This window comes from Coturnix japonica, chromosome 2 (assembly GCF_001577835.2).
Source record: "Coturnix japonica isolate 7356 chromosome 2, Coturnix japonica 2.1, whole genome shotgun sequence".
Taxonomy (NCBI): Eukaryota; Metazoa; Chordata; class Aves; order Galliformes; family Phasianidae; genus Coturnix; species Coturnix japonica.
The window spans coordinates 91,056,578-91,080,823 of NC_029517.1; the positions used below are offsets into that span (position 1 = coordinate 91,056,578).

The 24,246-nt window shown below is 38.3% G+C and overlaps 1 protein-coding gene across 6 annotated transcripts in view; it reads left to right on the plus strand.

The window, feature by feature from the left end:
- Positions 1–690: 690 nt before the first annotated feature.
- Positions 691–24,246, plus strand: part of LOC107310014 (phosphatidate phosphatase LPIN2-like) — a 110,872-nt gene continuing 87,316 nt past the window's right edge. For 2 of the 6 annotated variants that reach the window (XM_015855244.1, XM_015855246.1), the window contains exons 1-8: positions 691–850; positions 3,356–3,842; positions 12,071–12,208; positions 17,096–17,306; positions 18,118–18,275; positions 22,214–22,306; positions 23,183–23,271; positions 23,382–23,444. In XM_015855244.1, coding sequence (XP_015710730.1) covers positions 3,415–3,842; positions 12,071–12,208; positions 17,096–17,306; positions 18,118–18,275; positions 22,214–22,306; positions 23,183–23,271; positions 23,382–23,444 — 1,180 coding nt within the window. In that variant the 5' untranslated portion in view covers positions 691–850; positions 3,356–3,414. Of the gene's footprint in view, positions 851–2,594; positions 2,760–3,355; positions 3,843–12,070; positions 12,209–17,095; positions 17,307–18,117; positions 18,276–22,213; positions 22,307–23,182; positions 23,272–23,381; positions 23,445–24,246 lie in introns of all 6 variants that reach the window. The other 4 variants (XM_015855247.2, XM_015855249.2, XM_015855245.1 and 1 more) reach the window with 3 other exon arrangements.

Below are 24,246 nucleotides of genomic sequence, written 5' to 3' on the forward strand. Positions count from 1 at the left end.
CTTACTGAAAAGAGATTTTTTTCCTAATATCCAGCCTGAAGATAAAGATGCTTAATTGTCCCTAACGATGACACTGTTTCATTCTGAAACAAAAAGTTGGGCGTTAGAGTTCTATTAGTTATATCTATTTATATGCCCCATGAGGTTATGTTTTTAACTTAGTATTCCAATAACGTGATAAAAATGCAACAGTCAACAGACCAAAGAAAGTACATTTTTTCTTTGGGTTGCAATGCATCATATGGCTTTACAGAGTTTTGCTGCTGACTGCTACAACTGGTTCTCTGTCACTGAGTTGAAATATCTGTGTTACATACACTGTGGCATGGTGTTTAAAAAATATGGGAAGAATTCATAAAACATTCGTATTCTCTTGCCATGGCAAAGGTCAGCATAGAGACTGATGTTTCCTGCTTTCTGGCTCATGTCATGATGTCCTTCTTGGTTTCCTAAGCCTGATTTAACTATGGAAAAAAACATCCTAGAAATAATTTTGAATTGGTGTGCTGGTTTTATGCCGGTTTTATGGAGAATATTTGAAAGGGAGAACTCTCAGTCTGACACTGCTGTCATCATGTGTTTGCACAGAGATAGCACAGGGTATCAGTATCTGTCTCTGTCTCTCTCCCTCTTTGCTGCTATATTTATCACCCTCCTGGCCATAAAAGGTCTGTCCTGGGGCTCTGACATTCCACTGACTACAGGCATTATTTTTGTTCTGGACATTCAAGTCCAGTCCTTACCCCTCGTCCTGTCTACGTTTGCCTTTGCTGCATTCATCGTTGCTATATGTTTCTGTTGTTCATCTGTTTCAGAGCTATTCCATTTGCTGTTGTTCATCTGGGCCCCGGTAAGTGTTTCTTTACGGCAGAAGGCTTTATGTGTTCAACTATTTTTAATTTGAATCTGTAATGCTGAGTTGATAGTAGCTGCCTTTAATCTTCTCAAATCAACAGTTATTTGAGGAAGTTGTGGACTGGTACTGAAGAAATCTGAAGGCTCAACTGTGGAACAAAGTGAAGTAGTGCAAGGATTCACTTACCAAATCGGCTATCCTCACATATTCTTATAGTACCCTCAAATGAAGCTTCTGAGATATAGCAGGAATATGTAGTGTTACTTCTTTTGGGATTAGAGAATGTATAAATCTAAATATTTTCCAGTTGCAGAGGATGTCTTGTGAGTTATAAAAGAGATGAAACAACACTGACTGAGCTGAAGAAAGTTTTCTATATTTTTTTAAGTTGTGTGTTTCTTTTTTTTTTCCCTATTTCATTGTTTTCACTGATAGATGAAGCAAATCATTAAAGAATTACAGGTAAAGTGTTCAACAGGCACTGCCAATAATTCAATTCCCTTGATGTATATTTACAGCCTACGAACAAGTACAGAACTGCCAGTCTGCTCAGATGTCATTCTGAAAATTCAGTTCAACAGCTGCTAACATATAGCTCCAAAATCAGCATATTCATCTAACTATGTCTTCTATATTTTTAGGCCTGGCTCTACAGTTACAAAATCCTACCCAAGTCTTAAGAGGGAGTGCTTCCCTCATAGTAAAAAGGGCTAGATGGTATAGGTACAGGTGGGATGGATTTTAGAGAATTTAAAGAGATGTAGTCAATCAGATTACCAGTCAGCACTGGTAATAGGAGCAAAATTCTTACAAGGTTCAAAAGTTCTTGTCATCCCCACAAATGTGGCTGTACTATGTCTTGTCAGACTGATGTCACTAACTGAACCTTACCTGTGAGTAATGTTTGATGTTCCAGAGAAATACAAAACATAACTGGCAGGATGATGAAACACCTATAAAAGGAACTTCTTACATTGCATCAGTAGGAGTTGTCCTTTGATTTGAGCCAGGAGAGCTGACTTCTTGTTCAGCTCGTGTCTTACTTGGTTCTTACTCCTACCATATACTTCTCCTCTTACTTCTGAGGATAGTGAGTCCCACAGGTTTAATGCTAAGAAGAAAAGAATTGTCTTTGTATATTCTAAATATTCTGACTTGAAGCTGTTGAAACTTTTTCTTCTTTTTTTTTTCTTTCTTTTCTTTTTTCATTCTGATAAGATGTAAATTGAAATGCATCTTTCTTTTAATGTCTCTATTTGTCAATACATGAAGTGTTCTATACTTTTGGATCATGTTCCCTACTTTGCATCCTGTAAAGCTGGGGAAATTCCTGAGCAACAGGACTGAGTGGGTGTTAGCATTGTGGAAACTAAACAAAGCTGAAAATAAAACTAGAGAAGATGAAGGGATGCAACAGCCAAGAGGACAAATAAAGGAGTAAGCAAGAAACTCAGTTTTGACCATAGAAAACAATAGGCTCTTTCTCATCCTTCTCCCTTCCTCAGGCAGAAATTAAGTAAATGGATAAACAAATCTGATTGAGGTAATTGTTTCACTATGGTCAAGTTATCAATAATTTTTTACACACTCAGAGCCTTCTGAATGACTCTATTGTCGAATTTCTACAAATGAGTGAGTGGATCTGTTATGCAAAGAGCAGTTCCTAAGCCTTGAGTGAGACCTTAAATATAAACAAGTTGAAACTTTGTCTTTTTTTTTTCTTCATAATTTGCCTTAGTCTGGTGGAGTACTTGAGCCATTACCAAAGAGGATAGTTTGCTATTTGTTGTCTTGTTGTCAAAACAAATACTGAAGAAAAAGCCAGACTGCAGTATTGAAAACATGAAGACCCATGAAAAAGTATTGATTTTTGTGGAATTAAGGTTACATTTCAGCTCTATAAGTAAGTGCATTTTATATTGAAACATAAAATGTTTCATCAACTTGAACAAAACCAGGAGTACAACAAATTCCCAATAGTGTTCATTTCTCTTTTCTTATCATTTTCTTTTTTTCTTCTCAATGTTTTCCCACTGTAGCCTACTCCTCCTATCCATAATCACATAATCAGGGTTAATCTTAACCATCTTGTAAGTTAATGACCAGAGATAAGAAAAAGAAAGGTTATCAGGATGAATTGCTAGAGGCAACTTTTCTTGCCAGAGAAGAAAACATCTGTTTTAATAGTAACAGCAAAACAAAAGAAGTCTGGACTGCCAGCTGAAAAAACAAAAGGGAAGTCCTCATTGCACTCAACCCTCATCCAATTTTCAGAAGGGAACTACCTCTCACCTGATCAAATTTCCTCCTGTGAGAAATGGCAAAGAAAACTAATGGTGATTGTGCAAAGTAAAACTTAGTTAGCATAAAAAATTATAACCTTAAATTTATTATATGTTTAAAGATTGAAATTCTTGTTAGTTTGTATTAAGCTCTACACAATTTGCATGCTGTCTCAGAAGTTTTTTGACATTAGTATTTGTTTTTGATCTTTTTCAGACAGTCCCGTTACGTTTACATTCAGAAAAGTACAGGGAAAACAAAATTAAAAGGCACTCATGATGTCCTTACCTTTCTACCAAAGACACCATGACCATTATGACCGTACATATCGCCATAAAGCACTGCAGTCAACAGTAAGCCAGTACCAAAAGGAAACAAAGAGTAAATCTGCTGTCTATGCTCAAGGATCTGCAGCTTATGCCAGGGGTTCTGCAGCATATCACCGTGCTTCTGCAGCAGACTTCAGTCTTGAGTCTTCAGCAGCATATAGCCATGGCTCTTCAGCCCACAACCTTGAGTCAGCAGCCTACAGCTATGGATCTACAGCCTATGATCATGCTGCTATGCAAAGTAAGAGGTCTGCTGCCTACAGTCTTGACTCTGAAGCCCTCAGCAAGAGCTCTGCTGCCTATAGTCATGGATCTGAATCAATCAACAAGCTGGCTGCAGCCTACCGCCTGGGGTCAGAGACCTACGGTCTTGGGTAAGGCTAAAAGTAAATCTGTCTTAGAAACAATATTTTAGAACAAAAATGTGCTACCATATCCTGTTGGTATCAGTGGCAAAACTCTCAAGCTCTTCAACACAAGTAAGCTCTGTGACATGGTTTCAATGTATTTTCCAGACCTAGTGTTTTCTTTTGGCTTTGAGGCTGGGAAGCACTCTGGTCAGCTAGTTTGCTGGGCTAACTTGTGTCATATTTGGCATGAAAATAGCACTGACAAGGCTGACGTAGCTGAATGATGGCAAATCCGAGCTACACATACATTCTCCAAGCTGGGTGGGCATGAGCCCCCAGAATTGTTCTGCCATATTAAGACAGCTGAAGCTAAATATTCAGTGCTGACAGAGCTTCTGAGTTGAGGCTGGCTCTTATTTGGCCATTTGCATAAGTTTGGACTGTTTGCATAAGTTGAGCTGACATGTTCATTATATATAATTATATAATATATAATATAATATAATATGTTATATATAATGATATATTCATATCATTATACACTTCTTCCTCAGCATGCTGTTTTCATTTTTGTGCTGAGTAGGTCAAGAAATTGAAATTTTCACAGTGAAAATAAGGTGAGAGATACTACTTTCAAAGAATACTGTAACTGTTTATTTTGCATTAGAACATTATTTTAGTTAATTAAGATAGTAAATAATGCTCAAGCAATTACTTCAGCAGAATATTTTAGATACCATAGCCTTGTGTTATATGTATATATCTCAGAAGTTGGGGAGCATTAAAGTAAGATTAGAGCAGCTGTTAGCAATAAAGAAAGCAATCAACAAGTTATAGACAAAACATCTGCTCTCCATTATATTTATATAAAATTTAGAGCACTATTAGCAGAACTAATTGAGACTTGTTCACCAGAAAACTTGAATTTTGAAAACAGCATATTCTCCAAGGATTTTGGATAAATATGAATTCTGATCCTAAGTGCTGAGGGAAAGACTAACTGTACCACAGTAAATAATGCCTGGTGATTACAGCCTTCACTTGTCATTCAGGAAGTTCAGGGTTAAGATTCCACTTACCAGAGCTTGTTCAGGAAACTGAACCTCAGGAAGTTAGAGCCCAGATGAATGACTTAACTGTCTTGGGCTGGACAATATCCAGTCTTTCCTGATGAAATAATTTCACTTGTATAAATAATTAACCACTTTGTGAAGTAGCAAAAAAGACTCATTTATAATCTGCTGATAAAGGGATGCAGACTGGAGATGGTGGGACTGAGGGTTTTGTTGCTAGAGAGAGTCATGTTGGGGAAAGTATCCCAAATTGCTCCTGCCCTGCAGTGATGCAGCTGTGCCTACTTGTTGCTGCTATCCCTAACCCAAAGGTTTGCTATTCTCATAGAAAACTCTGAATATTCCAATACATGGAAACATTACCTGAAGTCACAGGAAATGATTGTAAAAATAAAATCTGCCAAGTCCCATCGACAAATGCTTCAGTGATTTTAGATACTTACTCTGAGATGCTGATTTTCTTGCCAAGAACTCTAATTGTTTAATGCACTTTAACTATACTAAGAGAGCTTGGAACTAGGTTTCCTAGTTTCCTTTTTTCTAGGTTTCCTAGGTGCTTTGTCTGACATAATAGCTTTTGTTTTGAAACAGTATATTTGGTGCTACTTGCAAGCTGCTTTGTAGCTTAAGAGTTGCCAACAGATCTCATGTCCTGTTCTGGCAATCAGAGATGAGAATGTCTCAGCTATAATGCCTCTCTGTGATACTGTCTTTGTACCAGACGTTTGGGAAACTCATTGCTGTTGTGGGAGACAAGGACTTGGGATAACTTAAATCGCTCTTGCACAAAACATACATGAAGAAATTATGGCAATTATGGTAAATATGACCTCAATGTTGGTATTTATTTGGCTTCTGAAGCAACTTCTTGGTAGCCATTTTCAAGTTGTACAAGTGGTGCTGATTTAAAGTAATTCTCCCTAAATTCATGCTGTCATCCCCTGGAAGCTCAACACACTTCAAGGAGTGGTGTGGAGACAAGAAGTGTTACTAAAATAATCTGAGCAAATCACTTTCTGATTCCATCCTTATAAAAAAAATATATAAATATATTTATTATATATTTATATAAATATATTTATATAAAATGAATAGTAAAATGGAGGTCGGGGGGAGAAAAAGTCTTCAAAAAGTCTTCAAATTCTTTAATTTTCAAAAAGTCAAAGTGCTCTGAATCAGAGAATCACAGAATTATCAAAGACCTAGATCATCTAGACCAACCCTTACCAATACTTCCCGGTTAAATCATATTCATCAACGCAACATCCAGACATTTCTTGAACACTCCCATGGTTGGTGACTCCACCACCTCCCTGGGCAGTGCATTCCAATGTCTGACTACCCTTTCCGAGAAGTAATACATCCTAATGTTCAGCCCAAATCTCCCCTGGCGCAGCTTAAAACCATTCCCTCTAGTTCTGTCATCGATTACACGAGAGAAGAGGCCAACCCCCATCAAGGCACTGCATTCAAACTAGAGCCCTTGGAGGTTACATGAAGCCTGAATACACACAAATACAAATCCAGATAAAACTGTTCAAATAATTGTTGATTATCAGCTGTCATTTGATTTAACATTTAGATTCATGTATAGTAGTTTTGTAGATGTATAGTGGATAAACCTTTCTAAGTTCAAGAGGAAAAAAGACTATTCAAATACTGAGCTTATATTCAAGCCACCTCATATTTTTATTGAAAGTAGCTTCTGCTAAGCTTTACTATTCCAACAAAATGTGAGTCTCATCCATTTCCATAACCACTCACAGAAAAGTGTGTCCATAAAGTGGTGAAGCTGATGCAGTTGATGCTATCTGAGGAATTTATCATGGGAAAGCAGTGGTGAAGGACACAGGGCTGAGTAACATCCAAGATCTTGACCTGATCCCAGTTCTCTGAGTGGAAAACATGCCAAGAGCACTGACAGCTTGAAGGAGCTGCAGGTTGCTTCTTCAGGAGGACAAAAATGAGATCAACTGTCTGTTCATTGCATTTCAAGCTTTCTTCAAACCATGACAGCTTGGAGAAGCAAGAGAAAAATGAAAGCTGGCAAAGCTAAGAACAAGTGCGGAGGGATGTTTTCAGTTCTGCTGGTTACCATTTGCCAAAGCTTTAAAATGCTGGGCTTGTAAAACAAACTGAGTTTCACCAAGCAAAAGTTGCCATGTCACACCTTGCCTTCTCCACCAGCTTGGAGCTGCCTCAGCCCTGCGCTGCTCCTCTTGTCCCTGCAGGGCTGTGAGGCTCTGATTATTTTTTGTTTCTTTCTGTCACTTTTTTTTCTTTTCTTTTGTAAGCTCAGTATTTTACCTTTGCTCAAACTTTCATTGCTTTTCTGTATGACCTTTTCCTGGCTGGCAGCATCAAGTGAAGACAGTTGTGTCACAGAGCTGCTTTCTGACACCACATGGGCTTGCTCAGAGAGAAAATGTAAGTTGATGGTGTGGCTCAGGTATTTGTATTGATTTGCAGTTCAGGACAGGGAAGAAGACAGGGACATAATTCAGATGAACGAAGCAAGGAGAGTAGAGGCATCTTACTGGCTTGTAATTAATTAGTGTGTCAGATAGTAATGCTGTTCTGAGCAATAACGTAACCAGGAGCAGCAGAGGGCTGAGTAAATATTACACTTTAAGAAACCTGAGAAGACTGTGAACTTGACCTCTGTGCTGGCTCTGCTCGTCCTTCATTTTATTATAGGTGAGGGTTAAGAAAAAGGCTTCCAAATGCCACAGCCGAGCACGGAAATCATTTTAATGTAACCTGCTACGTGGAAACAATTCCCCTTTAAAACATTTGTTGTGGAATCCGTGTTAGGGAACAGCATGATTATTGCCATCAGTATTGCTTGGGCCCATGACAAATCTGTCAGCAACTTGAAGTGAGTGTAGTCAGTATCTTTAAAAGCTGGATTAAATGAGCTTTCTTGTGAAATGCCTTTATATATATATATATATATATATATATATACACATACATATATATATATTTCTTCTGGGTTTGTATATCCACCCTCTCCTCTTCACAGTGAATTGGTTCAAACATTACATACTAGAAAATAAGTAGCTGCAGGAGGTGGGCCTGAGAAATGGAGCTCCCCTTGTACAGCTATGGTATGTGCCAATGGCATCTCTCCCTGCTGGCGGAATAAAATGAGAGAGAGAGATTAAAAAAGCATCCTAAGGATAAGATAATTATTTTCTAGTAGTGTTGATGCACTTACCTTTTCATGCTGTGGTAGAGAAACTGCAAAATAGGGTGCTGTGGCCCCCTCCTATGATACATTTATCAGGCCCAGGCTTTCTTTGTACAGGGTGGGAAACCTGTCTCTTTAGGCACAGGGACAAGGACAGTGCCAACGTAATGAAGTCTGTTTATATCTTGAAGAAGATATAAATGAGAATATACATGAGGATATGGCATCAGAACACAACCTCTTTTGGGTTGTCTCACAGGGAATGCTAATAGCGGCTATTTGTTTTTTAATATCTCTACCTGTGTTTTAGCATTTATAACCACCCAGCTCCTCCAGTCCATACATTCAGTGACTCTATGGTGCAATTGAGAAAATGCTGGCATTGATATTTTAACATGCTGAAACCATCAAGAAAGGAGGACTCCAAGCTTGGGTCACCAACCTTGAGGAGGCACCATAGATAACATCTGACCTGGAAAAAGTAGACGTGTGCTAGCTGGGAAGATCAAGTGAGGCTGAAAGCTGTTAAAAGGTCATGGTACTGTTCCTCCCTGCGAAACCAGAGAGCACTGATATCCTGCTCCTTCTCCTCTGGGGAGATTCTGTTCCACATATCAGATAAAAGGTTGGAACGCTTTAAAATAAAGGGCAAGATTTTAGAAACCAGTTCAAGAAAGCAGGGTCCTCCGTTAGGCTGCCTATATAATGGTTGTGGGCAGGGTTTGGATTTGTATTGCACAGGAAGAAACAGTAATAACAAAAAAGAAAAACATGGAAATACGCCTCATGATAGCAGTAATAACCAATTTGTTTTCACATGCAAAAGTGCATCTGAATATTAATTTCTACTCTCATCCACATAGCTCACCCTCAACGATAGGGTGGGTTGGATGACAGGAGGGTTTGGAAAGCAGAAATGTTTTCTTCTACTTCATATTTATTCATCTCAGCTTTCGGTTCCTGCACTCCTATTCTGAAAAAGGTTTTGGAGTTGCTTTGGATACTCCTGAAAGCACCAGTTGGGTGCTCCCATGTGGATGCAAAGCAATTAGAAGATTAGGAACAGCTGTAGGAACAAATGAAAACAATTTGTTCTGTCAGTGTGTTAATCCAAGGTATTCTTGAAGCTGAAATACTGAGTGTAGTTCCTATTATCCTGCCCCAAAAAGTACAGTCTGAAAATAGGAAAAGACTGGAAATTGTTGAGAGGAGTGGAAGGAGGATACCCTCTACCTAGAGAGGCTAAGGGACTGGGGCTCTTGTGTTGGGAAGGAGGCAAATGAGGGCACATAATAGTCTATACAGTAGTGAAAGATATGCACAGAATGAACAAGGAACATTACTTTTCCCAGGTATTCTTTGCACAGAGCAACGATGAAGCACAAAGTATGTTATAGTGTCATAAACTTAAAACAGGTTCAAAAGAAACTGCTGTCTGCCTAATATAAATGAGCTGTAAGCATCCGTAGCAGTGATGCAGCCTCTTACTCATAATATTCCCATGTCTTTTCTTTCTAGAAAAATCAGCTTTAGACTATTGCTAGAGAACTACTCTAAAGCATCCTTGCTGTTAATCAGTATAATGCTTTGTAGGGGGATATTGCTTAGTCCAGGTTGTGTTTTTGGAAGAGGAGGTGACTGCAGCAAATTGCTGTTGTGTCAGAAAGCCTGAGTCCAGTATATGACTGGAGGCCTTACATGGATCTGTTCAGTTCACAGATGTCACCTGTGGCTTTGATAGCAAAGTGTTCTCAATCCTAGCATAGTACTTATGAGCAGCCCTCACTCTTAGAAACAGCGCAAAGACTCCCACTGCAGCTGTCCCTTTGAACTGAAGAAGAGCGAGGAAGTAGTCGAGGAAGGTGCTTTTCTCATTCTCAGCACATACACACCAGGTATGTTTTCACTGTGCCAGCCACAGTAATCAGGTGGCTACAGCAAAAGGTGCCTTGATGCTCAAAGCTTAGAAAATTGCAGTGAGTGGGAATCAGCTGTGCATGTGTGGTATTTTTATCCTATTCCTCATACCTCTGCAAAAGACCTTTTATCCCAGTTTTTTCGGTCTGTGATGAAGATGTCTGACAGCAATCTGAAGGGCCTAGGGGATATTTTCATTAATGCCAGCTGTGGAAGGCATAAATTATGAAGGAGGGGTATTCAGATTCAGCCTCTTGCAGTGTTTGATTTAAAAAGAGAAAAGGAACAGTCTTGAGTAATTCTCTCCTTTTTGAATAATTTTAGAGAGTCAGAAGTGAAAGAAAAGAATATGTAAAGAAAACATCAACAAAGGCCTGGCAGAGGGACTTGCCACCCATTGATTCCTATGCCACCCATTGATTCCTATGCCACCCATTCATTCCCTGTATAGGTGCAGAATCTGGACCCAAACTGAAAATTAAACTGAAGGGATAGCCAAATTCTGTTTTGGGAACAACAAGTAGGTTTGGATTTAACAGTACTCAAAACACAGAGTTGGACTTGAGAGTTGGACTTATGGGTCCCCTCCAACTTGGGATATTCTATGATGTTTTCACCACATTTTATCTACTTTTATGAAAACAGAAACTTGTCTTTTAAACTGAAGACCAAAAGGCACCCATCTTATGTGATCTAGGAACAAAACAAGGAGTTAAGTGGCCTCCTAAAGGGTTCAGCCTACAGCCCTGAGGCAATCTGATGGCTGAGTCACGATTCCAGGTTTACCCTATTTTAAATTAGGACAAAAATAAAAGTCAGCTGCTGAGTAAAGGACAGATGTTCCTTACAGATCACAGTTCATATATGAAAGCTAATTAAACTTTACCTTTGCTTTCTCTTGCCCTTTATTTGACAAAAGTTGTCTCCATGCGTTTCTGGTTGGCTGTCAGGTTGTACCGCATCATTGCCAAACCCAGGATGGAGGAAGTATTTTATTTATCTTCAGTGCTTACTTTATGCTTATTCTTACATGATGCATGTGTTTTCTTCTCAGTATGTATGAGTTTTGATCGTTATCCTACTGTGAGTGTGGTCTGGCTCTGGGCTGAGGAGCCTTGCCAAGAGATGGCATGCCTTAATTCTGGTTTTGTGTCTGTGCACATCAGTGAGTTTGTGCCATGCAAACAAACCTCCAGTTCAAAAGTTGCTTTTTATTTCAATGATGTTGCTGAGATAGAGATGAACAGGCAATTCAGAGATTTATAAAAGGCTGGCAGCTTATAAGGATTCTGCAGTTCTAATTCATAAATCTGAGAGTTAAGGATTCTGTGCTGCATTTGGAGAGGAGGAAGGTAATTAGAGTGCAGTTCATACCATTTTTAACCAAATAGGACTGCCTCAAATGTGCTTCTCACTGCTTAGAAGTCCTCCCCTGATGGTGGGGAGCAGAAGTCACTTTGCTTTTCATTCTTCCCACTCACCCATTCCCCATCTACCTCTGCTATGTGAAATGGCATTACTTCTCTCAGCTCTCTGCTTTCAATGGGCTGGGGTGGTATGAGAGAACTCCACTTTCTGAGCCCTATGCACTGCCCTATAATTTCTCTGAGGAGTACTAAAAGCATCATTACTTTGGATATATTTGTCCACCAACAATATTTTTGTTGGAGGCCAGACTCAAATTGAGAGCTGTGCGTTTTAGGAAAATAGAAGTCATCAGTTCAGATACGATCTTCAGAATTACTCAGTGGTCTTAGCAACTAAAACTGGGTATACAAAACCACCAGTCCCAAACGAAGCAATGAAATTTGCATTGCCACCAGGTATGTTGTTTATTCTCTGTACTTAGATTTAATATCAAGGGGCATCAGTGTTATATCTGTAATGATCTGCTTGTAAAAAGAGCATTTTGTTTTTTGTTTAATAACTTCATTATTAAAGACAATAGTTTCTTGCTTTCCAAACGACAACAAAAATGAATTAGTTTAATATTATGTTAGAATGTTTCTTAAAGGCTTTTTTTTTTCTTTTTTATTTTTCTGAATTTAACAGTGTCATTTTTATTTCAGACTGAAAGATTCCAATTTAATGATTGAAGATCAGTCCTATAAAATGAGCCCCAAAGCAAAGAGAGCAAAACAGAATTTGGTATCTGAGGACAAAGAGAATGAAGCCATAGACTATTCAGTACCGATATTCACAGGACGGTATGTACATTTGTTCATTTTTTGACAACTTCTGATATTTTATTAATTAATTCTAAAATTAGAAATCCTTTTTTCTTTCCTTTCTCCCCCCCCTCTCTCCCCTCTCTTGGACATTGAAGTGGTTGTTTGCACTTCCCATGAATGTTAAAAAGATAAGATCATAGAATCATAGAATTACCCAGGTTGGAAAAGACCTTAAAGATCATCAAGTCCAACCACAGCCTAACCATAGTACCCTAACAACGCTCTGCTAAATCATATCCCTGAGTACCACATCCAAACGGCTCTTAAACACATCCAGGGATGGCGATTCAACCACCTCCCTGGGGAGGGAGGTTGGTGGTTGGCCTATTCCAGTACTTAACATGATGTTAAGTAACTGGCAGCAAGTCAGTCATGGGGCATCCAGAACCAGGACAGATGGATCCAGGTGTCTGGACTTTGTTTCAAACATGTCACCAGGGACACTTTCTATGAAATTATGATATAATTATAACTCCACTTACTGAGAACTGGATGAGCGTGTTGTCCATGTTATTTAGCTTGTTCTTGTGGTTTAAAGGCTTGCAATCCCATCTCCTGTCAGTCACAGTAACAATGAAACGATGTGCTAATGTTTTGTCCTGGCAGAGGGAAAACCTGGGATGAGACCAAGTAGTTTTTCAAATCCCTTATAATGATTCATACAGGTCTCACGTGTTGCTGGTATTTATTGCAGAGCTACTACTGACGCAATATGTTTTACTGCAGCAGTGCCCTCAGTAAAGCTGAATGTGAACTTTGTGTGGAAGCCAGAACCAACACAAGCAAGGAAGCTCCCTTGTCCTTTTTGGGATATAGCATAGTGATTCTGTTAGGAGTCTATGACAGATCAGGTCTGGCCATTTATTTAGACTCATCCATACCAGGGTGGGATGTGGAAAAAGTTTTCTGATTTGAGGCCAGGAGAAAAGTTTCTTGCCCACTTGCAATTGAACAGAAGCCTTCCTCCAGCTTGCCTTTCTTTTGCCATGCACAATATTCATGGGATTCTTCTACACTGTTTCTGAGATTTGGAACCCTGTGCCTGCTGCTTGGTCAGCACTTGGGACACAACGTCACCCCTGCTCTGTGGCCAGACTTGTGCTTTTGTGTGATGCTGAGTTTCACTTTGTCAGTGGGAGGTGTTATTGCTTTTGCCTTCTGAGCATCCTGCTTTTGTGATGAGGCCAGCAGTTCTGGTTTTTATTCATTCCTTTCAACCATCCTGGAATAATTTTTTACTTTACTTTTTATATATTTCCATGTCAGATTCACTTCCCACCAACATTCAGAAGTGCACACTGTTGCATTTTTCAAGCATTTATCTGGAGTTTCAGCTATATATATTCTGTGATAGAAATACATAAATATGTCTCACAAGAAGCTTGTAACAACATATTTTCAAGGCTTCTCACTGCCTATATACTTTACTCAGCTTTTGCCATCTGTGTCCTATGCACTCAAACATTAATGTGCTCCCTTTTTATTTTGTCTGCAGTCTACAGAAGTAAAATTTATAGTGTCAGTCAACTGATGGCTGTGCTCCTGGATGCTGATCTTAGATTTTACACAGGCTCCTGTGATCTTAATAAAGCGAGACCTTTCTTTTTTTATGTCACTTTTTCTTTTTTCCTACAATGAATATGATAATATCTAATTAATTCAGTGTGATAATATGTGGTTTATTTGCTCGTGACTGTGTAATACCTGTAGATGCTAAGTTAAAAGATTCTGACAGGTTCTTACACTGTACTATTCATCTTACTACTGTGGGAATCAATCTCACTTTTTGCACTTGGCAATTCCAAGTTGTCTGTGATTTCATGCCACTGAAGTGACCCAAATAGATTTGCTACAATTACTTTAAAAATATAAGAAAGGCATGCAATGCCAACTCAACAGGGCATGAAATGTTTGGGATACTTTTTTAGGCTTCTTTTTCTGTCAGCATCATGTCCATAAGCACATGCCAAGGCTGTGGAAGTTGCATGCCACATTCCTGTCAGGTGTTTATTTTTGTTTAAAAGATAGCAGCTGAATCATGTGCATGTTATATGTCATTCCCAAATTCCTCCATGAAATGGGTGTGTAGTTTCCCATGGGGAGATAGCTTTGACAAGGAATAGTTATTTATAAAGATCAGGTCTACGTGCGTTCATTGGCACTGATGTCTGTGCTGCTCGATGACCTTCAGCACTATGTCACCCTTTATGTGATTTGCTTCTATTTCAGACCATCAGATTCTGCTGGAATAAACAAACAAATAAATAAATAATCCTTTGCTCAGATTATTCAGTTCATATGTATTTTTCTGAAACACAGCCTTATGCTTGCAAAATAAAATTAGGGAAAGGTAGCTATTATTCCACATAATGACACTTGATGTAACGCCATAGGTGCTAAAAACACTTGGTATGGGTTATGGGACTGTTTGCAGCTACTAACAAGTATAAACCAAAGAACTGCAGATGGTAGATACTCTTTAAATACTAATTTGTGTATTTCATTTGGAGTTTGATCTTGTTTCTGTTAAAAAATTATATTCTATTGAAACACTTGAGATGTGGCTGCAGAATCAATTCTTAAACCGTACTGACTGCTGCTTCTGATGCATTCATCACTGAAGGAAACTTGTTTTTCTTTGATCTGGGAAGATTACAGCAAGAGAAAAATGCTTAGCACAACTAAATATTTAATACTGTTGAACAAAAGCCTCTAGGGACCATTACTGCAGACAACTAGGCTGAATCCTGTATTAGACTGGGGATTCATCAGCTCCTAGGAGATGCTTTTATTCCTGGAGGTTCATATTGTATAGTTGCTGAGATCTTAATTGCTGTTATCAAGGAAGTAATGTCAGTTTGCCTTTGAGACAGAATGCCACTGATTCATTAAAGCTGAATGTAGATAACTGCATTCATATGCATGAAACCAGGCTTTCAAAATTGTCTTTAGAAATTTGTCCTATCTCCTCAGCTCAGATATCTCTGGGAAGAGCTGGTGTGCTGGTGTGAAGAGAATCATCACACTGATATATTTAAGGATCACTGAAGTACCCTGAAATACAGAAAGGCAGAGTTTGAACGTGTGAGGGAAGTCAAAGCTCTAAGCTGTTAAATCTTCTAGCCTTTTGAGGATCTTTTATGAGTAATTATGCTTACAGCATACTCCACTGCTTGACTATTGCATCTCGCTGAATTGACATTTTGCACTAAGCATAAGGGGTTGGACAGTTAGTTATGGGCTTGAATCCAAATTTTCCTTAATGTTGAGATGTCCTATCAAACGCATAATGTAAGTAATCTTAGAGAAAACAGAAAATCATTTTGATATGCAGCAGAAGCATTTTATGATCAAACAGCGAGGCTGTGCTTGAGTGTATCCTGGAAATGAACAGTGGCTTTTCTCTCTGTAGTGTTTGCAAGACAGCTTGTTCAGTACTCAAACAGAGCCTCTTCATCGTGCCATCTAATGTTCATAGAAACTGCATAAAATGGCTTGGGTTGGAAAGGACCTTAAAGATCATTCATTTCCAATCCTCCTGCCTTAGGGGGCTGGATCAGGCTGCCCAGGGCCCCATCCAACCTGGTCTTGAGCCAGGGATGGAACATCCACAGCTCCTCTGGGCTGCCTGTGCCAATGCCTCACTGCTCTTTCTGTGAAAAATTTCCCCTGACATCTCAACTACATCTCCCCTCTTTTAGTTTAAAGTCATTTCACCTTGTACTATCACTATCACACCATGTAAAAGGTTGGTCTCCCTTCAAGTGCTGGAAGGCCTCAATGAGATCTTCTCAGAGCCTTTACTTCTTCAAGCTGAACAAGCCCAGCTTCCTCAGCCTGTATTCATAGGAGAGATGCTCCAGCCCTCTGACCTAAAGTAAATAAACTCAGTAGAATGTTAATAATTGTAATTATTAAATGTAATAATGTCCTCCTTAGGTCAAGGAACTCTCATTGTATATGTGTTACTATAGAGTCTATGATGCCCTGATGGTGCCAAAACACCATGATCTCAATAGTACTTCCATGTGTGCATTTGAAAACAGGATTGGAGCTGTTGGGAATACAAGTTCTTTGCATCCTAATTTTGTAGAAATGCTTCAAGGAAATCCTTATTCCACTCCTTAAAAAACACTTGGAAGGTCAGTGATTCTGCAAAGATTAAAGGACTGAACTTTTTATGAACAAAGAGAGCTTATGTCATATATTCAGTGTTGTTCTCCTATACAAAAAAAAAAAAAAAAATAAAAATGAAAGAGATCTCAAGGAAGAATATTGTTATACTGCTACAATTATGCTGCCCTTTGATATTCTTACTGCTAAGGCTAGGTCTGTACATCACTGTCCTTGAGCCTAACAGATATGTGGATGTGCTTTAAACTCATCACTGTTTGGAAAATTTACTCAGAATCACAGAATCACAGAATCACAGAATCACAGAACACAGAATGACCGGGTTGGAAGGGACCTCAAGGATCATGTAGTTCCAACCCCCCTGCCTGGCAGGGCCACCAAACATACACTTTACTAGATCAGGTTGCCCAGGGCCCTGTCCAACTGGTCACCTCCAAGGACGGCGCATCCACAACCTCCCTGGGCAGCCTGTACTCGGCGTGTTTGTACAGAGGGGGCATTGAAAATGGCCATGACTTAAAAGAGGGAGTGAATTCGTTGTCATTCCATGGTTCTGCTCTGAATACCTGTGGACTGTTACAGAAGTAACGATCTTTAAGGCAGAAATACATTATGAAAGACCGTTGGCATTTCAATATCCTCTGTAGTTGGCTGGCTTAATAGAAAATATAAGTGGAATATGTTCTCTGCATTTTCCAATGGGATTCTGCTTTTTAAACCTTCTTTCAGTGAAGTAAACATCAGTGGGATCACAGACACAGAAGAAGAAAGAATCAAAGAGAGTGCTGCCTACGTTGCCAGAAGGAACCTCTTTGCGACTGGTGAAGGAGTTAGTGTCAGCAAGGTGGCCAAGTCTGTCTCTGAAGAGGAACATCATGAGAAGAAGTCAAGGAAAGTGGCGATACGGGAGTCTGCAGAGCGTGTGGCCCTGAAGAAAACGGTAAAATAGAAATGTACAGCTAGGCGTCTACTCTCACATCACAGCCCTGATTTACACTAAGAGCAATAGCAATCATGTTAGTAAATCCTGAAGTATTTTCAATGAAAGTATTTTCAGTGACTTAAATTCTAGTTATCTTGGTGTTAGGTGGGAAGAAAGGAGGCATCAGACAGTGTTGGGAGAGAGGGAGGCAGAATGGAACAGGAGAATACACTTTTTGCTGTGCTCACACCTATGTAAGTGGCACAACCTACCCCACCTGAACCACAAGGCAGTTTTTAGGCAGTACTTGGTGATAAGAAGGTGATGGGATAATTCCTCACATTTTATGGTCTGGGCACAAGTTTGTCCAAGGTGTTTATTTCAGTGTTTTAATTACAGTGTGAAAATAAGGGAGGCAATTGTCAGCATCTGGAACTGAATGTTTAATTTTGGGTAGCTTTGATACTTCTGTGCAAATCTTTAAAAATATAATCAGATGTTGATTATGAATATGTTGTGACCAGAGGGTGAGTATCTTTTCAATTGAATTTTAATTTAATTAATTAATTTAATTTAAAATTTAAACATGATTTTATTTAGTATCATTTTGAGGGGAAGTTACAGTTAAACCAAATCTAGTTATTTTGGAAGGATGAACTCTTGAATATAAAAACTTTTTCTGTGTGTGTTCAAGTGAGATATATACATTAAATATTCTTACCTGGATTTTAGATTGAAAATTGCTTTTTAAAAATTCAAAACCACTTTTTAGTTTTAGTGTTTTGCACTTGTAAATAATGAAGTTTATAATGAGATGTTCCTTTTCCAGCTAGAAGATACTCAGGCATTTCACAAAAAGTTGAATCAAGATAAACTTCTACATCCTCCTGAGTTTGTCATCAAACCTCGTTCTCACACTATCTGGGAAAAGCAAAATGTCAAATTTCATTGTACAGTGGCTGGCTGGCCAGCACCCCGTGTTACCTGGTAAGTTTGTATATGTATCACTCAAAGTCAACCCAGTAAATGCAGCATATTTTCCAGTAAAAATACAGAATGTCTGAAAATACAGCTTTTGAGGCCACCCTAGCCCTTTCAAGTCGCTGTACAAAAACAAAGTACCAGAAGTACTTGGTAGCAATGATACACAGGTATCATGCATGTTTTTCGTATAAACATCCAATTTACACTTTCTGTCTTCTGATGAAGGAAAAATAGCAGTACAATTTATCATCAGTACTATCCATAAAAGAGTGTATTCCACGTACTTCTCTTCAGTCTACCAATGCCATTAAACAGAGCATTAACAAGGCCAGACTGGATGTGGCTCTGGGGAGCCTGGCCTGGTGGTTGGCAACCCTGCACATAGCAGGGGGCTTGAAACTGGATGATCACTGTAATCCTTTTCAACCCAGGCCATCCTATGATTCTATGATTCTATGAAAAAGAACTAGCTGCTTGGCTATTGAGTAGATATATTATGCAGCCTCTATGAAAATGAAATCTCATTACACCAGATGTTCATAGAGGTCACATCCTGATTATCTGAAGTCAAATGCTATGGAAAGATGTAGGATTAACCAAATCTTCTGAAATTTTGGAGTCTAATGAGAGCTTTCCATTCACTAGATCTTTGGATTAAATCATTATTGTAAGAACTCCATAATACGTTCTTTGCCATAGCTGAAGGTGCTGTTTGATTCTTGAGTTAAAGTTTATCCTGAATGAAATGTAGTTTAACTAAATTAACAGAGACTTGTGAAGCTTTACAGTCTTGCTGTTTATTATGCTATTTTTTCTAATCACTTTTAAGCCACACAATCAAGTCACTAAGACAATACATAATAATTTTTCTTCAAATGTAAAATGAGTTTTGACACTAGTTTTTAACTTGAAAGATTCTTCTATAATGTGTGTATAACCATATGGATATGCATATAAAATGAACAAAGAATAAGCCCCTGCTTGGTGTTAAGCATTAATGAGGAATGTGTCCTGTGAAGATTCTTTTTTGTGGAGATGATAGAATACTGCTATTATATCATAGTGTTAAGTAAGAATCTTATTTTGTAATTAATTACTTGAGTTGCTTAGTGGAGTCTGTGTTTATTTAGGTCTTAAAAAAATATTTTCAGGGCTTAACAAGAAGAAACACTAAAAGGTACATTAATAGGCCAGAGCTGATGCTCGGGAAGTTTTTCTTTAGACTAGGCAACCTTTACAAGCCTTTTACAGGCACATGTTTCCAATTGCTTAAGAGCTGTAAATGCAGTATTTTGATGTTCCTCCTAAAGCAGGACAAACACCTCAGATCTGGTCTCTGTTGAATATGAATAATGTTCTGCTGCACTTGTGGCTGTAATCCATCTCTGTAACATGAACTTAACCAAGAAGACAAGAGCAGGGCCATTTGCATTTTGCTCGAGATCCACCTTGCCCTGAAAATTGGCATGCTTAAAAACCAAGCCTTCAGTTATTTGCCTTTGCTCTTGCTGTGAATCACCCTTTCATCTACATGCTAAATATGGATGATGGAAATTAATGCATTATTTTATAATACATTTGAACTCTAAAGGGACTTTAGTTTGCCGTGAGCTACTAATGAGAAAAATGAGCTCAACCCTTTCAGCAGGTGTCTTTGCTCAGAGTTACAGAGCAGTACTGACCTGGTTCTGTCAGCTTGCATTCAGAATTTCTGGCTAAATGTCAGTAGTATTTTCCAAAGAGTCATTCTTTGTATAAGCATTGAAGACCTTCTCATGTTGTGCATGATAGATTAGAAAGCTTCACAGACTTTCACTAAAGAAAATCTTACTGTGTGTTGCAGCTGTCCTGACTCCCTTAGAAAAAGCTTATGGAAAACCCAGGACATTTGAAACCAGTAGCAGAAAGCATAAACTACCAATGCGTAATGACAGTGGGAGGTTGCAGTCCAACATTAGCTAATGACTTGGCTCTTTTGGAATCTGTGTTTCCAGAAATAACAAATGGTCCTTCTAAGACGAGCGCTATTCTTTCCATAGATAAATATAAATCAGCAAAAATTAAATCATTTTTAAAAATAATTTGATAATCAACACAAATGAAGTAAAATTTTTCTCCTTGCTAGAGTAACTCTGTTAAAGCTTAATTCTGCCCATCAACACATGCTACCAAATGCCTTCAGTGCCAACAGGATCCAAGGGATGCCCTTGGACCAAGGCCAGTCATGTTCTATGCAATTTTGCATTCACTAGAAAATGTTAAGAATTGGTAACGTTATTCTATTTTCTATAGAATTATTTGACACAGGACAGAGAATATTACATTGCTCAGATGTTGCCAGTCCTGTGGGCACCGCTGTCCAGAAGTTAAATGGATTCACTTCTAGTGGAACAATGCTGTAGGTCAGGATAATGAAGTGTAATGAAGCCAAGTAGATCTGCACATATTTGGAGTCTAAAACAGAGGGTATTACCCTGCATCAATTCCCTCTTCATAGATGTTTTACTGAAGGGACGATCGGGATGAAAATCATTGAGTGCTTTTCACTCACTTTGGTGCCTGGATAAATCACAGTGTATTACAATTCTCAAATATTTGTAGCCAGGGAAATATTCTTTATTCCACAATGCTGAAAGTGCTGTAAGGCAATGCTCAGCTTTAGAGATGTACTCATTGTATTTTTTGGTAAAAAATACAATTGCGTGTTACTGATTTGTTTGGTGAAGTGGGGCATGCCACTGGCAGCAAACTGCTTCTCCTTCCTGATTAATAATTGTGAGATAGACTCATACTTAAAATCAGAAATGAAAAAGCAAAGCTTTCTGTCTGGCTATCTGTTATGACTTATGAAAATAAAGGTTTATTTGGGTTACATCAAAGTGTGAGATGAAGATATTTATTGTGCTTTGTATTTCCTCTTCCCTCATCCACACAGCATGGAGAAAGCTACACTAAAGGGTTGGACAATCTCAGAGCACATTCCTTCTTTATGGACCGCAAACCAAACCTAACACTGAATTGTATTCAGTACTTTTTTTTAGTTTTACTAGACTTCTGTTGCTAGTTCACTCCAGATCACTGCAACTCATTCAAGACTTAAGTTTTATCTAGGAACTTCATGTACTGTTCAGAATGAGCGACCTTTTAAGCAGTGGTTGATGATGAAGAACCTACTACCAAATTCTTCCTCTGGGAGTCTTATGCAAACGTTCAAATAAATTCTGACATCAGCAGTCAGCTCATTACTGATCAGTACTGCTTCATTCCTTCAAATTACTTGCCAGGAATTCTGACCTGTAAACTTCTCCTGGTATATACCTGTACTAGAAAATACTCGTAGCAGATGCATGTGAAAGCAGAGTTGGTTTCTGTATTATAGCTTTCACTAGATGCCTTGCTGCCTTGCACTTTGTCATGAAGACCACTTCTTTTTACCAATCTAATTCTGCCTGCTTTGAGGGTTACACACACACACACAAAACAAAAAACCATAAAACCAGTAATTTCTTAAATGGCATTCCTGTGAATATGCTGTTTTTAAACTAGATCAAATAACCAAATATGCAGACCAAGTATGCATGATACTCAGTAGCCAAGGACACTGCAGAATTTGCATTATTTGCAATTCAGAAAATGCTGAAACATTTCTCATGTGAATTTTCCATTCTTTAACATGTAATAACCTGAAATTCATGGTAACATAAGCTTCTTTTCATTCTGTTCAAGACTATTTTTCCTTTAGCAAGAAAATAAAATTCATGTGGGGCAGGTGAGAGATAGAAGTTAAGCTTCTAAAGATATGTCTTCCCAGGATAAATTATAATTTATCTAGGAGAAACATGCAGAAATTGATTAAGCATTTAAAATACCACCTATGTGACCTTTTATAGTATATGTATATTTTTCCACTTCTGATTTATTGTTTCTTTGCTTTTCCACAGGTACAAAAACAATGTTCCCATTGATGTACAGGCTCATCCTGGCAAATATACCATTGAAAATCGATACGGGTTGCACTCCCTGGAGATTAGCGAGTAAGGGAATGTTAGACCATTTAACAAATAACTTGAACTGAAATGTTGCTATAGATGGAGACCTGCAAAATGCGGACATTTCTCTTGGGGATAAGAAGTATCAAGTTTATACAGCTGAGATTAACGCTGTCTGTTAAATACTGAAGCAGTTCTGGTTTTCCTCAATAGAGGATATTCAATTTATCTAACTGAGTAATTGATCTATATAATTCTTTTTATGGTTGACTCAGAAACATACTTTTTCCATTTGTCCTGCATAAGCACAGTTAAATATGAGAAAAATCTAGTTCAAGGTAAAAATATTAGTTAACAGTATTTCAGATTTAGGAACATCCTGGTTCTTAATGAAAAGAGGAACAGGACCAAGGAGTCCTCACTTGTACACACACACACACACACAAAGTTCTTTAATAGTATTCATCTTCCAATTTGGAAATTTTTGCAGTAATATTGTGTTCAAAAGCACTGACAATCAGCAACAATCTCGTTTTTACTATCTAGATACCACTAGGTGCCCTTTGAGAATACTGTATTTACCATTTCTACAGTTTCTGCATTAGGCACATCTCCACAGAAGGGAGTAAACTAGAGAAAACTTGGAGACAGGAGATGAACTTTGTCATATATTTAATTCCTACTTCTGCTGTAATCTTAATTTCAACTCTGAATGAATATTTAACATTAATTTCTTTTCACTGTCTTTTGAACATAGACAAAAACTTAATGTCTATAACCAATCCAGTGCCCAGAGCATAATTCCTGAGCTTTTACTTATTTGTAGATTTTACCCAGATTTCTGAAGGCTTTTTTTGGTCTAGAACAAAGGGTTTGCCAGGCAGTTACGGATGTCCAACCTAACCATTTCTATCATTTTAGATGTGATTTTGATGACATCGCTCAGTACCGGGCATCTGCTATGAATGTTAAAGGAGAAATTTCGGCTTATGCTTCCCTTGTGGTAAAGAGTAGGTTTGCAAAATGTTTCTTTTCTTTTTAATGCATATTTCTATTTCTCTGGCTTAGGGTGTCCCCTTAGTGATAATACTGACTGCTCTTTTTCTCTTTGCACATCTAGGGTATAAAGGAGAAATTGATGCAAGCCATTTGCATGCTGGGACATTTTCCATGCCTCTGAGCTGTAAGTTGCAATATATGCTTATTTGACACATTCATTTGTGATAGTGACATCATGACAAATGATTAGGCAGAATATTTTGTAAAATTATTTGAAAAAAGAGCAGGTCATCCTCAGGTACTGTGTTCTTCCATTTCAGGTGCGTTAATCTAATTTGATAGGTGAAACAGCATTGCCTTATAGGTCTGTGGCTATTTATTCACACAGGAAGCATCATTTTAGTATTGCATTTGACTGTGAAATAACATCTGTCAAAAAGAGAGACAGTTCACTTCATGCAATATGTAAAAACATGTCCAGGAGAAAAGGCCTGGGGGGTGCATATGTGTCAGTACACTGCTAACTTAATACTCTGCTGCTATGTGATTGCATGTGGTGCAAATGCGCATAGCTGGGCGCAAATCTGAATATGTTGGCTATATCAAGTTAAAAAAAAAATTAAATTGTTTTTGTTTTGTTTTGTTTTACCCAAGCATCTAGCTTCACAGTTTGAAGTGATTTACAGTATTGCATGGATACTTCCATCATCAGAAATGCTAAGAAAATCCAACAATTTATGTACACTGAGTGACATAAGGGCCCCAAGACCTTATTGCAGCATCACAAGGAGGCTGAGGGATGTGCTGCAAAGGCATATGATAAGTCCTTTATGTAGTGAAGCTCTGAAATAACAGAATAAAGGTCATTCATAATATTACAAAATGCAAGGCCATGAGTTTCCAGTGTTACTTGGAATTTATCATTTAGTAATGGAAGCAAAAGATACCAGTTTATCTGTGTGCACTGTTCACAGGAAGACTGTGAG